Source organism: Podarcis melisellensis, assembly GCF_964234715.1.
Source record: "Podarcis melisellensis genome assembly, chromosome: 4".
Classification (NCBI taxonomy): Eukaryota; Metazoa; Chordata; class Lepidosauria; order Squamata; family Lacertidae; genus Podarcis; species Podarcis melisellensis.
Window position 1 is genome coordinate 32,161,497 of NC_138531.1, and position 15,513 is coordinate 32,177,009.

The window sequence follows — 15,513 nt, forward strand, 5'->3', positions numbered from 1 at the left end:
GGTTCCCTCATTGTTAGGTTACAGGGAACCAGGAAGAGGGCCTTCTCGGTATTGGAGTCAGTGGGCATGACCCAATCTCTCTCCATAGTTCATTTCTATTATACAGTGGTACCTTGGTTCTCGAACGACTTATGTGTCAAACGAATTGGCTTCTGAACGCCACAAACCCGGAAGTAAGTGTTCCGGTTTGTGAACCTTTTTCGGAAGCCGAACGTCCAATGCTGCTTCTGCTTGAGTGCAGGAAGCTCCTGCAGCCAATTGGAAGCCACGCCTTGGTTTTCAAACTGTTTCAGGAGTCGAATGGACTCCTGGAACAGATTAAGTTCGAGAACCAAGGTACCACTGTACATAAGAATCTGCACACATCTCTTAAAACATATTAACGCATAGTGTCTTTTGTTATGTGAATTTAGGTAGGGTTTTTATTTATCTGTTCACAAATCTGCTTTGTTGTGATCTATTTGATATTCATTTCATATATTTGTTATGGCCAACGGCTAAAAACAAAACAAAACTATTGATTCATTTGGGCTTGACAGCTCTAGGACACATTTTGATTATTTCTGCATATGCACATGCCTGCAGCTTAGCAATATCTTCACAAAAGAGTGAAAACGAGGTCTGTCCACTAACAAATATACAGAAGAAGAAGGGGGGGAAATACTTTACCTCGGAAGCAAAGCAACAGCAGGTGTTATGAAGCAAGTCAGATAAAACATAGGATCTCCCATCAGCTTTTCCATGGTCCAGTAGGGATTGGATGGAGGGTAACATATTGGGCAAGACGCGTTGTAAAGGAGAGCAACAATGAAGAACAAAACAACGCTGAAGACACAAGAGGACAAATGCAGCCAAGTCTAAAAAGAGAAACATCCTCAAAATTAATGTGCAATTCCGGGATGCCGAACAACATGGCAAAGGATTTTCACAATGGCTGCGCTCACATGTCACGATAAACCATGGTTTGCTGTACACAGGGAAATTGTGTCTGGTCCTCTCCTCCTAGCTTAGAGCAGGCATAGGCAAACTCGGCCCTCCAGATGTTTTGGGACTACAACTCCCATCATCCCTAGGTAACAGGACCAGTGGTCAGGGATGATGGGAGCTGTAGTCCCAAAACATCTGGAGGGCCGAGTTTGCCTATGCCTGACTTAGAGGAAACACACCCTGTCTTAGCAATTATATCTGATCATGGTTTGCTGGAATGAAACAAACCATAATTCCTGCTCTGAATGCAACACTAAGCCATGGGTTGTGATTAGTTTCCTTCATGTACAGGGTGAAAAGGAGTTGGGAAGCTATAAATTTGATGCGATGGAATTAAGAACATGAGAAGCTGCTTTTTTATCTATCTCTGGGCTTTTGTTACCATTGACCATGGTATCCTCATGAAACAGTTCCAGGGAACAGAACTTGGGGATACAGTGATGCCTCAGTTCTCAAACATAATCCGTTCCGGAAGCCTGTCCGGCTTCTGAAATGTTTGAAAACTGAGGCACGGCTTTCCATTGGTTGCAAGAGCTTCTTGCACTTAGCGGAAGCCGCATCGCACGTTCAGGTTCCAAAAAATGTTTGAAAACGGAAGCATTTACTTCCGGGTTTTCAGCGTTCGGGAGCCGAAACGTATGACTCCGTTGGGGAACCGAGGTTTGATTGTACTATGTATCACTACAGATTGTAAACAATATACAATAGCTCCGCAAAACTTGATGAGAATTTGTTTTCCCAATTCCTAATTCCAACCCAGCAATGTGTTACCTGGCAATGTAGCTGCCGCAGTAGCAGCACTGAAATAGCTTCAGGATGTTTTAACAGGAAGCGATTCATAAATGGAATAAATAGCACCAACACACAAAACTGTGGTCCTAGACACCAATGGCTCGCAGCAAGAGAGTTTCATGACTGCTCCATTTGGAAGGTTCTTATCCCTCAAAAATGAACAGGCAGTTAGTCCCAGAAGAGGGAAAATAAGAACTGAAGGAAGGAACAGATAAGATTGGAACGAACCATAAAAGAAGACCCAAGAGGGTGTGTTTGTGTGAGGGGAGGAATACCGGTGACAAGTTTATACTACAACCTAGTCAGCTGCTTCAGGCTTGGCCAGGGAAATACTAGCAAGCGACTAAGATTTTTCCTCACTGAACAGCAGAGGTTCCCTGTCTGTCTACCCTCCCATTCCACACCACAATCAGACGATAATAAAATAGCACATTCCTTCCCACATTTGGGATAATTCTGTTTTGTTTATACACACATAAATATGCACAACCGGAGCAGATTGGGTGTTGCTCAATAAACTCAAATGTTTGAGATCTACCCTTAAAGGGGTAAAAGGAGAGCTCTAACCACCAATTCGGCCTGTATAAAGCAAATGAAGAAGTGGTGACATTGGTCATTAGGAAGTATGCTGATATCATCACTATTTCTCCTTAACATTTGAACAGGAGTTCAAGCATTGGTTACTAGAAGATTAAATTACTGAGGTGCTCTGTGGGGCTTGATCTGGAAGCTACAGCGAGTGCAGAATGCTGCAGCATAATTGCTGGCAGGACCTGGTCGGGATATAACACCTCTTCTCAGAGCCCCGGACTGATTTGCTGCTTATTTGCTACCAGGCCAAATTCAAGGTGTTACTATTAGTATATACGTAAAGCCAGTTCAGTTGGGACCGGTTCACTTGCAAGATTGTCATACCCTGTGTATCCCCACTTGATTGCTTTGAATGCCTTTTACAGGCACTACTTAGTACTCATTCTGCATTTGTAAGAAATGGCTCTTTTAGTGTGATGGCTCCCATACTCTGGAACTCCCTGCCTGTTGACATCATTGCAGGGGGTCAGACTAGATGGCCCTTCCAATTCTATGATTCTCTGATCAGGCAGGTGCCGAGCCTCTTGGGCTTGCCGATCAGAAGGTTGGCGGTTTGAATCCCCGTGACGAAGTGAGCTCCTGTTGCTCGGTCCCTGCTCCTGCCAACCTAGCAGTTTGAAAGCACGCCACTGCAAGTAGATAAATAGGTACCACTGTGGCAAGATGGTAAATGGCGTTTCTGTGCGCTCTGGTTTCCGTCACTGTGTTCTGTTGTGTCGGAAGCGGTTTAGACATGCTGGCCACATGACTCGGAAAGCTGTCTGTGGACAAACACCGGCTCCCTCGGCCTGAAAGTGAGATGAGCGCCGCAACCCCAGAGTCGCCTTTGACTGGACTTAACCTTCCAGGGGTCCTTTACCTTTACCTGTAGGGCCCCTGCTAAAAACATTCTTATTTAGGCAAGTCCACCCAGATATGCAGAGTGCTGACCTGTGTTTTAATATAGTTTTGAGTTTATTGTTGATTCTAATTATTTCTTTTAATGTTCCAAACGGTTTTTCCACTGGTTATATTTTTTAATTTATTGTTTTATCCTTTTTGTAAACCGCTTTGAAGTTTCTTTACAAACAAGCAGTGTATACCTTATTTTTCGCTCTATAGGACGCACCCGACCATAGGACGCACCCTGTTTTAGAGGGGGAGAAAAAAAAAATTCTCCCCCTCTCTGCTCAGTGCCCCTTCAGCGAAGCAGCAGGAGAAACGGAGCCCCTTCCATTTCTCCTCCCGCTTCGCTGAAGGGGTGGTGCGCAGCTGTCCCTCTCTGCTGAAGCCAGGAGAGTCTTGCTCTCCCGGCTTCAGCAAAAGGAACCCGAAGCCTTCAGAACACAGCGTGAGTTCCCATTGCGCTCCAAAGGCTTCAGGCAGCTATCCCTGAAGCCTGGAGAGCGAGAGGTGTCGGTGCTCTCCAGGCTTCAGCGAAAGCAACGCGTAGCCTCCAAAGCGCGGAGGGAGTGCTCCCTCTACGCTTTGGAGGCTTCGCATTGCTATAGCTGAAGTCAAGGAGCCTGCATTCACTCCATAGGACACACACACATTTCCCCTTAATTTTTCGAGGGGAAAAAGTACATCCTATAGAGCAAAAAATATGGTAAATCTTGCAAAAACAAACAAACAAGTAAATAAAAAACATTACATTGAGTCAGCCCCCCTCCCTCTGTTGGATAGTGGTTCTCTCCAGGGTTTCTGGCAGAAGTCATTCCCAGCCCTACCTGAAGATGCTTTCTGCCTGTAAAACTGAATGCCTCAAAAGGATGGCAATTGGATAAGCCCGCTGTTTGAACTGGGCCTGTTTTGTGTGAGATGCAGAAATATTTGCTCAAGGTCAAGAAGAAAGTCCCCAAGAAAGAACCTGTCAGCTGACCTGCTCTCCTCTTGTGAATGTACAGAAAGCATTCTAGTCAGGGGAAAATTCAATGCAGCGTTATTTAAATGGAACATATAAAACTGCTACACTACAGTCTCAAGCTGCTCTCTGTTGGAGCTGCTAATAAAACCAGCGAAATAGAGAGACTCTGGAAGATGCGTAGCAAGAGTGACAGGTAAGGCAAAGAGAGCAGACTGCTATGCTGTGCTTGGGTAGGCAACTTACCCAGGTTCTGGTTTCAATAGCCAAATGCAATATTATGGTGAAGAGAGCAATGGTGGTGACTGGAGTTCCCCAGGAGAATATGTCCACATCAGAATCATAATACGTCTGAAAACATAAAATGGGGATTAGACAAATTTGGTTGTTTAAAAACATCCAACAAATAAACATGCTCAATGTATTTGAAAAGCTCATTCTATGTCAATTTTATTAAATCTCCAAAAATATTCCCAAGTGTTTATCGTCATATACCATATTTTTTAAAAAACACAGTTTCTTCTTCCCCCTCCTTTCCTGATGAGTTGTTGTTGTTATTATTATTATTATTATTATTAACTGTTTTACCACACTTTTATTATCTAAACTTCACTTTCTCTCAGGATGCCATCAGTGGCTCTTGGCTGGTTGCCCAGGAAAGTATAAAGACAAGGAAAAGTTTCTTACAGACCTTTTTTATTTCAAACTTTACAGAGAGAGGCTATAAAACCCAGCTTCTTGGATAATGACATTGTCCTGCGTGAATCTCCATTCCCCCTTCTCTCCCACTTCCTCATTCATCATCCTCATCATCTCCTCTATGGGTGCCACTAAGTGCCCTCTGTCTTTGAGCTCTTTGCTCTCCTACTTTTAAGGCTCGCCGGGTTCTGGAAGATGGAGGGTCTGGAATGCTTTCTAATGACAACATGTCAGCCAGGTGTTGCTCTGGCTCTCCCATGATTTCCCAACTTCCCCCCTCATCTGCCCCTGAGCTGTGACCTCCCTCAAACCCCTGTTGTAAATCTATACTGTCTTCCTCTTCCTCCTCCCTGGAAGGGTCAGAATGGGCAGGCGGTCTCCACCACTCTTCTGCCCAGTCCCTGACACTATCGTTAGTTCTTTCAGTAACCCACTGCTTAAATTTCAAATACTGCCCGTGACTTCATGTATGGGTGATGCTTTGATAGACAGTCCATCCGTGGTCTCCATTCTTTCTTGAACGCTTTGTTATTATGTCATCTTAATTCAGCAAACTAAGAGGACAACACATTTGAAAAGCTCAAGGCATTTTCACACGCTACGCAGAGGCAAGCCTGAGATTGCCACCAAAGATGTGCTCCATAAGGAGCCCGACCGAAGTCATGACTCCCAACATGTTATTTGCCACATTCACACATGCATTCTGTCTCTGGGCATACACTTGAAGAACCCCCTTGCTGAAGCCCTTTTCAGTGGGTATTCTTGCTGGCAACAAGAGTTTTAAACTCCACAAGTCCAGCAGACTTCCTTCTGCAGAAGTTCATCTTCTGAGCACATGGGAATGCAATGAAGCCAGGGATGTGGGCAGAATGTGCTCTCCCAGCACGCAATGGTGAATGCAGCTGGTAGGAAGGGGGCAAGAGAACACACACACAGAGCTTCAGCATGTCTACAACTGGTAACTTACGAAGTATGGGATGAAAAAGCAAACCAGGCTTTGGTAGAGAGCATCAATCATATTCATCCAAAACATATGTGGCTGGTACTCCTGCAATGGAAAAAAAGGGGGAAGCGAAAGCTTTGAATCCGATAAGACACAATTTGTATGTTTTTCTGTTTTTAAAAAATCAACTGCAAAAAGGCACAGAGCAGCTCAAGTTGTGGATTTCTGTCCCAGTCAGTCCATCTAGAGATGCTCGTGAAAATCTCTGAGTTCATGCCCACATACAAGCTCTGAGGGTTTCAGTTAAAAAGTGATCATCATTACAAGACCTCCAATTTTTCTCTGCCGCAGATTGAATTCTGAGTTTATCCCCCAACCGAGCCTTAAATCTACCTTCCCTCTTACGTAGCTCATCAGCCCCCACCCCCAAAAGTCTTTTTTCCTTCTTAAAACTTATCCATTCTCAGCCTCTAACCTGCCCAACATTCCCCTCAAAGAGCTACTGTACTCCTTGGGAGGAAAAAGGCCTTGAGTCTTCATGACAATCATGTGGCTACACCACACAAGGAGTCATGCTGTCTCTTCTGCCCCCTGGCTGGGGTTGAAAGGGAAGTGGGGGGGGGGAGAGATTAGGGGAGGCTGGGTGACTGATGACAGTCTGATTGGCTCAGACGTAACCCCTCCCACCAATCTTATTGGAAGTGATTCACCTTATTTTCCAAGCCAGCCTGTCATGGGATAAGCTTGAACATATTCACTTCCATCCATAGCCCGCCAGATATTCCCACAATGCACAATCTTTGAAGCTACATTTTTTACCTCTTGCCTCCTGATCTGGCCTGACCATCAGGTTCCTAAACATGACTCTACTTTTGTTCAAGGCTGTAGTTACTGACAACAATATCAACTCGCCAAAGGACGTGTTGGATCCAGACTAAGTGAACTGGAAGACAAGCCATGAGCCCCATGGATTTCAATGGGAACAAGGTTCAGCTGACTTAATCTGGATCCAGCTCATTATCTTTAAAGATGAAGTTTCATAGTTATTGGGGCTGGGGAATGAGGTTTTCATGACTCTTCACCTGCCTTTACGTTGTGCTTTCCTGCTCTTGAAATCTACAAACGACATCCTGATCCCAACCTAATCTGGCTCCTTAGCATTCCTCTTCAGAGGAACCCACAAGATATTTCACTCTTGCCTGTATTCTCCAAACAGCTTTTCGTGGGAAAATGTCACACGGTGTTTTATACAGAGAACTCTCTGACAGGCTGTGCTCTTTACACAGCTCAAGCAATTTTTCAAACTTCCTTAGCAACGCTTATTATGACTTAAATATTTAGTGAAGGTCGACCGGCCAGTTTCAATCTCCCACTGTGAGATGTTAGGGTCATAGAGGAAAGGCAAGGTCCCCCAGCCCACCCCTTACCTCCATGTTCTGACCACTTTTGTAGAGCTGAGGCACAGCAATTAAGATATCTGCTGGTACGTCTTTATCAAGCACTCCAACTATCAGTTGGGGAAGGGATGAGAATAACAAGTTGAAGAAGATCAGGTACCACTGATCTATCATCGAAGACCCGGAAAACCCGCAGTAGAACTGGAACCAGAAGAGAAGAGCTACAAACATCTTTGACGGGAAAAAATAAAGGGGGGGGGGACACATTAACCATATGCAACCTTCGGGACTTGCAAGCATAACATCATTCTATAACTTTTTGGATATATTAACTCTCTTTTTGGGCTGCCAGAAAAGAGGCCCCATCTCTGTGCCTGAACTTTCTTTGAACAAAAGGAATAGAGCCCGCTTAACAATAGTTTAATCTACTCAGAGAGGGAGAGAAACTGTATGCATATAGGTAGCAAAAATAATTTCTCATCCCCCCCCCCTGTAAAGTGGTAACTCTGCAGGCAGATGTCCCAGGAACCAAAATGGAAAAGGATTTAGATTACAAAAGAGTACACTGAGTTCTGCTACATTTGCAATAAAATAAAATAAATAAAAATAAACAGTGGCACTTTAAAACCACCCCGCCTTCCATCCCAGTTTCTCCAAACCAGCCTATGTGTGGGTTGTGTAGAAGTTCAGAGACCAACAATGGGGCTGTGCAAAGCTCACATCCCATGCAAATCGCACAAAGGCTGTCCAGTTCTCACCCAACCCTGACCTGATTTTAGATATCCTTGTGGCTGCTTTGGGTAACTGAGGTCAAAGACAGCACAAAAGTTTTTAGAATCAGTTCTCCCTCCAGCAATGGTCATGTGGGAAGCTTCCTCCGAGACTCGTGTCTACTCTCCACTTCACCCCACCGAATCAACAGGGCAGGAAAACTGGGAACCAGATAAAGTCTTATCTGAACCCAAATCCTTCTACATCAGGGGTGAGAAACCTGGTACCCTCCAGGTATTGCAGGACTACAACTCCAGTTGTCCCTGCCCATAGGCCATACTAGCTGGGGCTGATGGGAGATGGAGTCCAATGACAGGCCCCCCAACTTCTGCTCTATAACACTTGAATTGTTGCTGTGCATTTCTATTCTTCGGGTCCCCACAACAGGCTTTTGATCTTTCATGAGGCTGGCGGCTTGTGATTTCAGAGTGAGCAGCTAAACACAACTGCTCCTAAAGGTTGCAAACTCAGAACCCAAGCCCCCATTCTGTTGCACACATTTAAAGGGGGATCAGGACCATGCCAGCCATCCCTGCCCCTTCAGCAAGCTTGGGGGTCAACCTACTGAATATCATATGGCTTATCACATGCATAAACACCAACATGCTGAGGGTGAAATTCTATGGATTATTTATTGTTGTTTTATTTACTGAATTTATATACCACTCTATACCTGGAGGTCTTGACTAGATGGAGCCTGGATGTCCAATGTTTGGATGCCTGGCACACTAAGGGGGGGGGGGTCCTCTGACCAGTGCAACTCCCACCCGACCCCAGTCCTGTGCAGGAAACCAGCTGCACAATTTCTACAGAAAATTGCTGATGCTACAAGTGCTTCTGCTCTTGTATTATTCTGAGATGCTTATCGCAAATAATTTATAATTACAGGGCATCTCAAATGTGCATTTCTGTGAGTGCATCTGCCGTATTTCCATTTTTACAATGCGGGCTATACAAGCAAGAAAAATAAAGGCTGCCCTGGTCAGATACTACTAGTGCAGTCATCTTAACAATTTTCTCTGGAGTAGTTCTGTTGGCTTCAAAGATGCTACTCCAACGCAAACTTGTTTCAGCCTTTCTGCCTTAGGAATTCTCATTAAAAACAACAAGAAGAAGAACTATTGAAACTTGAATTGCTCTCTGAGGGATCTTCAGGACAAGACGATTCTGAAAGCTTTATGTTTAATTTATAGGCAGCCTCTGAGCAAACGTATCAGGAACTCGTACAATAAATGCAAAACTGAACTGCATGATTGTTTCCCCCCCCCTTCCTCAAATCCAAATGTGTGCAAATTTCAGAGGCACCTGCTCTCTGGGCTGTAGGACTTCATACAGGTGATGAACAGGCTGAGACAGAGCCTGCAAAATCATTCTGTCAGCCTAATCTGCTGGAGGCTCAGTGCTTTTGCTGACCCCAGTATTCCAGGAATTATGTTAAGAGAAGTTCTTTGAAAGGTCAACCTCAGAGGCCAGGAATTTCATCATATTGTAATTCTTTATTGTAATTGACAAGTGTAAACGGATTAATTATTATTTACTAATTTTTACTGTTTACTATTATATCCTGGTGGATTATTGAATGTTGCCCTAACTTGCAACGCTGTGAATGATTCTGGCTGGTGGACCTTGAGGAGGAGATTTAGGCAAGCCTCAAACCTGCCAACCCTGCTCCGTAACTTATCCCTAAGTAGCAAGTCTTATTCTTGTTATCAAATTTACACAGACTGATTCTTCGGCACGTGATTCCTGTCACACAGCAGGGTCTGCTATTCCTGTAAATGCCAGCCATCTGCATTTTAACAAGTGTTGCCAGATGAAAACTCCTAAAATAAAGGGATAATGTGGAACTATGGCATCTGCTCCACAGAATGCTACCGAGTTGGGCTTCTGAAAGGGAGAACACCTACTACCCTGAAAGGCCTACAGATGATAAATAACTACAGTATGTACACAACATCCCCTTGCCCACCAAGAGGCGTCGGGAGAATACGTTGTCTCCCATGCTGTCTGTCACTTTTTCTCTCCACCTGTCACACGACTAATTCGCAATCCGACTGCTTCAAATTTCCCATCACAAGATCCTAATCCCCAAACCCTGATCTTTCTCTCCTCCTCCATCTCTCCTTCTCCTTCCTCTTTTTTGATAGACATGCTGCGTCACCGTTCCTCTGTATGACTGCCTGATGCACAGATTGTTCTCCTCAAGGCTTCACCATCACAAGCACCTCCTTCTCATGTTAACAATATGGCAAACCATGGCTTAGTACAAAACAAGGAAATGTGCAGGCTCCTATGGAGGATACTGTGGCTGCTTTGCTAAACCGTGGTCTGGGTCCAGTCCAAACCTTGGCTCATGTTTCACCTCTCTCAAGGCATCCCACAAGCTGCAAACCATAGGACAAAATCTCCTTTCCGGGAGCCTGCATGTTTGCTGATTTGTGCAAAGTTTGGCTTAACACAAGCATCTGGGCTGCTTATATGGAGTGCGACTGAACACATCTCTCATATACTTGGGTCCAAGCCATTTCGGTGACTATAGTTCAGAACCAGCAAAGTGAATTGTTCCTAGGAAGCTCTAGGATAGAATGGAGGAACCTGTGGTCCTCCAAGATTAGCGGGACTACAATCCCCATCATTCCTGACCATCAGCCATTCTGGCTGTGGCTGATGGGACTTGGAGTGCAACAATATCTGGAGGGTCATAGGTTCCCCATCCCCGCTGTGTGAAGTCAACACAGATTCTGGAGCACTGGAGTAACATCCTCCTGTCCTCCCCTATTTTGGGCGGCTTCCAAAAAATATATTAAAATACTGTACTACATCAAACATGAAAAACTTCCCTAAACAGGGCTGTCTTCAGATGTCTTCTAAAAGTCTGGTAGTTGTTGTTCTCTTTGACATCTGATGGGAGGGCGTTCCACAGGGCGGGCGCCACTACCGAGAAGGCCCTCTGCCTGGTTCCCTGTAACTTGGCTTCTCGCAGTGAGGGAACCGCCAGAAGGCCCTCGGTGCTGGACCTCAGTGTCCAGGTAGAACGATGGGGGTGGAGATGCTCCTTCAGATATACTGGACCAAGGTCGTTTAGGGCCATTGTGCTTTGCACCCTCCCCATTCATGGCAGGGTGCTGTGTTCTGCTCCATATTCTGCCTCCAAAAGAAGTTTCTGCATGTTGTGCATGCAAGGTTCTGCAAGCACGAGTCACAATTAACAGGTCAAAGCAAAAATCAAAAGCGTCGCCATTTTCTCAGCAGATGGCATAAGTGAAAAGGCACTCCTAAGTACAATCCGGAAACATGTTCAGGCTACAAAGCTAACACACACTTACTGCGTTTTTGTAGAAGAAATACAGCACCATGTTGGCGAGTCGTGAGTAACACCAATGGCCATGCACAAGCAAGAGTTTTTCCAAGTGCCGGAACTTTGGGATTGCGAAGTCACTTGCCATCACAGCCTTCAAGGCAAGAAGAGTTGACATTATCCTTCTGCAGATGTTACTTGAACATTTTATATATATATAAAACAATTTTAGGTGGAAACAAGCAGAAATCCACAGATGACCCTGAAATAATGCTGGGAACACAGATATTCACAAAAGGGAGGAAATGTCCTCTGATCAGCTTACTAAAATGCTCCAAGGCTGATTTGTCAATCTTTCAATTGAAGACTTATTCTTATGCAACTGACTCCACTGAGAACTGCTACGGTGGATGTCGCTGGAACATTCATTGCTTGATATATTCTGCAGCGCTTCCCATTTCATTGGGATTTCTGGGCTCACAGGAAGTAAGGATACATGGTTTATGTAAGCATAAGTGCAGTAGAACCCCAGAGCACCTAGTTACACCATGGAATCCGCCCCTCACAAGTGGCAGTGATGTCCACCAATAAGAGGTTTAGTTAAATTCATGGAGGACAAAGCCACCAATGAATACTAGGCACAATGTCCATGTTCTGCCTCCACTGTCAGGACAGCGTGCTTCTGAATGTCAGTTGCTGGGAATCACAAAAGGGGAGGGCACTGTTCTGCTCAGCTCCTGGTTTTGGGCTAACCATAGGCACCTGGCTTGCTAGTGGGAGAACAGATGTTGGACTAGAGGGGCCACTGGCTAGACTCAGCAGACAGCTGCTAAGTTCTTATGTTCACTGCCCCACACCAGATCCCCAGGGGGAGTTAAATGCTCTCTAAGATGCTTCCAGATCCTCCATCCCTTCCATTTCTCTCTCTCAGTCATATTCCACTCACAGACTCTGATCACCCCCCCCACCCCTACTGGAGGGGGAGATGGGGAAGATGATTGATCAGTTTCCCAAAGCTGGCATTCACACTGGAGCAATGGTCCTTCTCGGACCCTCGGCACCTATTGGCATCAGCCAGCCAGCCAGCCACCCCAGGCAATGCGCCAGGAATCTGCCTGACAAATAGAGAGGGTGTCCAAGAATGGCTGGCCATGAACGATACATTTAACTTGCTGTTTATAAATATTAGAAGACTGTCCGTTAGTTTTCCCATTTCTCTGTTCTTCAATCTTTCTACATAATGGATTGAAAATGCAAACGTGTTTACTTTAGTATTTCCACAAAATTGCCTGACTGCATTTCCCTCCCCCCCCCCCCTTAGGTCTATTTCTGATCAGGGAGAGAAAGAGGAGAGGAGAAAGCTATTTGAACGCCCTGACAGACTCAATTTCCCTCCACATTTCATAGGAACAACGGCATGTGGCACAAACCACTATTTAATAATTCCCATTCATAAAACCAACACTTATGGAAGCCAAGACGATACTTGGTGATAAAATAAATATTTAGTGAGATGATGGAAAAAGCTGCTCTTTTCTCAAGATTTCTCTGCATTTATGGCATCCGAGGCCTCTCTTGTGAGGTAAGCCTCCAAGAAAAGGTATAAACAAGCTCTTAGTTTAAGGTTCGTGGATGAGAAAACATGGCCCTTTACAGAACAAAATTGCATCTCTGTGGTTAAAGGAAATAAAACCTGATGCCTATAATATAAAGACTAAGTTCTTTTTTTGCAGCCATTTTAATATCCCTTTTAGAACTTCACAACAGCCAAGTGAGGTAGATTAGGCTGGGAGTTACTGGTTGGCCCAAGGCAGAGGAGAGAATAAACAAAAAACCCAATGGTGGATAAAGTATGTTTTTAAGGCAGAAAACTGCACATGCTCAGAGAATTTTTGTTGCTGCTTATCAAGGCTTGAGGTGTGTGTTTATTTCCAGCGTCTCCTCACTTCATCTTGCCAGTGAATGTTATACCTTATATGGTCACAGGTGTCCATTTTCAGTATTTCTCATTTCAGAATACAGTGGTACCTCGGGTTACATACGCTCCAGGTTACAGACTCTGCTAACCCAGAAATAGTACCTTGGGTGAAGAACTTTGCTTCAGGATAAGAACAGAAATCGTGCTCCAACGGCGCGGCAGCAGCAGGAGGCCCCATTAGCTGAAGTGGTGCTTCAGGTTAAGAACAGTTTCAGGTTACGAATGGACCTCCGGAACGAATTAAGTACTTAACCCGAGGTACCACTGCATATTAACACATCATTTCCTAATTTTTGCTGCTGCTATTTTCTCACTGAATTCTTTGCATGGCTTAGGGTTAGCAATGGAGGAGAGTGTGTCTCTTCTGCCTTTAACAGTTGCGTGGCAGGCAGAAACGAAATAGGGCAAGCCCTTTCTATGATAGAAATACAACCGTGGGAAAAGCTTCACATTCTGTCTGTCAGACAGCTTCTTACATTGTGTGGCCCCTGTTTGCTTTTGCGGGAGGGAGGGCACCTGCAAGAGTCTGAAGTGCCTCTCTACTTAAGGGCTCAGGCGTGATAAAGCAGTGCTACCAATCCCCAAAAGTACCGCCATCTGGTTGTGCTCTTAGTTGTACAAAGTTAAGACAACTGTACTGAATGATGACTCTAGGAGACAGGAACAGACGTCAAGAGCAAAAGGCAGTAATTAAGGAAAAACAGAACATTCAAGGTACTCATACCTCGGGTTAAAGTCGCTTCAGGTTGAGCGTTTTCAGGTTACACTCCACGGTGACCCGGAAGTAACGGAACGCATTACTTCCGGGTTTCGCTGCTCGCACATGCACAGACGGTCAAAATGACATCACGCGCATGCGCAGAAGGGGCGAATAGCGACCCGCGCAGACATGGGTTGCATTCTGCTCTGGATGCGAATAGGGCTCTGGAACAGATCCCGCTCGTATCCAGAGGTACCACTGTACATGGCAATTGAGGGGAAAAATTAAGAGAACTATTTTTAAAGTATTTTAGATGTTTTACAGTTTTATAAAGGAAACTTAGCCAAAAGGTGAGGCTGCGCAAATTTAAGCTCTGCTAAAGTAACTTTTGCAAAGCCCAGCTGGCCCACCTTGGGGCAGGCAGCTCACGAGACCTCGGAAATCTGCAGCGGCTGTCGCAAAGCGTCTTGCTGCAGCACAACGGGGGAACGAGATGCAAGTGGACATATGGAAAACATATGGACCCGACTCTTTCCCGGGGTGGCTTCTCGGTCTGCATACGGTACCTGCATGCCTTCTGGCCCCGAGATCCCCACACCAACATCAGCTACTTGGATCATACTGACGTCGTTTGCTCCGTCACCTGGTAACAATTGGGGTTGGCGGAGAGGAGGGAGGGAGGGAGGGAGAAAGAGATGTCATTTGTTTTTAATTGAAGCAGACATGACCAGTGGCAAAAGAAGCAATGGAAAATCAAGGGAAAAGGAAAAAGGAACAGGGCCATATTTAGCAGTGAAATGACTACGCTGCTGTGGAATTAATTGCAAAGCCCAATCTAAATTGCTTGTGCAGACTGGACTTCACTAATTACATGCTTAACCATCAAATGAAGTAGTATGAAGCAGAGCAGCACACCTGTTCTCCTTAGCAAATATGCCAGACAAATGAGAAAGGGAACCCTGTTCTTGGAAACAACAGTACGGCTGAACTGAACTCCTACGTTTTGATAGAGGTGCATGAAAAACTGCACATGGTGAAATCCCCTCTTTTGCACACCTGTTAAAATGTGTAGGGACCCTGTCCTTTTTTCACTTGGCCACCCGTACCTGTAAAGTACCTGTCTAGTTGGAAGTACACATGGGAAGTAGTTTCAGGAAGGTGCGTGTTCTGCAAATTGATGTGCACCATACAGTAACGGATGCAGAACTGCACCTAGAATGCTGATATTTTATTTTAAAGAGAGAACAAGTTTCTAGTCCCCTTGAGTTAGTTCTGTGAGAGTGCAATGTTTGGCTCTGATAATCTGATGCATCTTCATAGAAACAAATAGGATCGACCTGCTGAAGAGCAGTGGTTTTTTTGGGTGGTGGTGGGGTATAGTTTATTATTATATCTAGAACAATATATTCAGTTCCACCCAATGGTTAAATGGGGGAAATTGGTGTCACCCAAAATGCACCATCTCTCAGTCATTGGTGAGTTTATTCCAATCTTTGGTGTAAAGGGAGAGATGG

The 15,513-nt window shown here is 44.9% G+C and overlaps 1 protein-coding gene and 1 long non-coding RNA gene across 3 annotated transcripts in view; one reads left to right on the plus strand and one right to left on the minus strand.

Moving 5' to 3' along the window:
* Positions 1–15,513, plus strand: part of LOC309367970 — a 57,155-nt gene that overhangs the window by 32,772 nt on the left and 8,870 nt on the right. The window lies entirely within an intron of this gene.
* ATP10A (ATPase phospholipid transporting 10A (putative)) overlaps positions 1–15,513 on the minus strand; it is a 146,868-nt gene that overhangs the window by 2,241 nt on the left and 129,114 nt on the right. For both annotated transcript variants that reach the window (XM_081907524.1, XM_081907523.1), the window contains 6 exons: positions 14,566–14,642; positions 11,350–11,475; positions 7,283–7,483; positions 5,880–5,960; positions 4,460–4,564; positions 670–857 (listed from right to left, as the gene is read on the minus strand). In XM_081907524.1, coding sequence (XP_081763650.1) covers positions 670–857; positions 4,460–4,564; positions 5,880–5,960; positions 7,283–7,483; positions 11,350–11,475; positions 14,566–14,642 — 778 coding nt within the window. The remainder of the gene's footprint in view (positions 1–669; positions 858–4,459; positions 4,565–5,879; positions 5,961–7,282; positions 7,484–11,349; positions 11,476–14,565; positions 14,643–15,513) is intronic.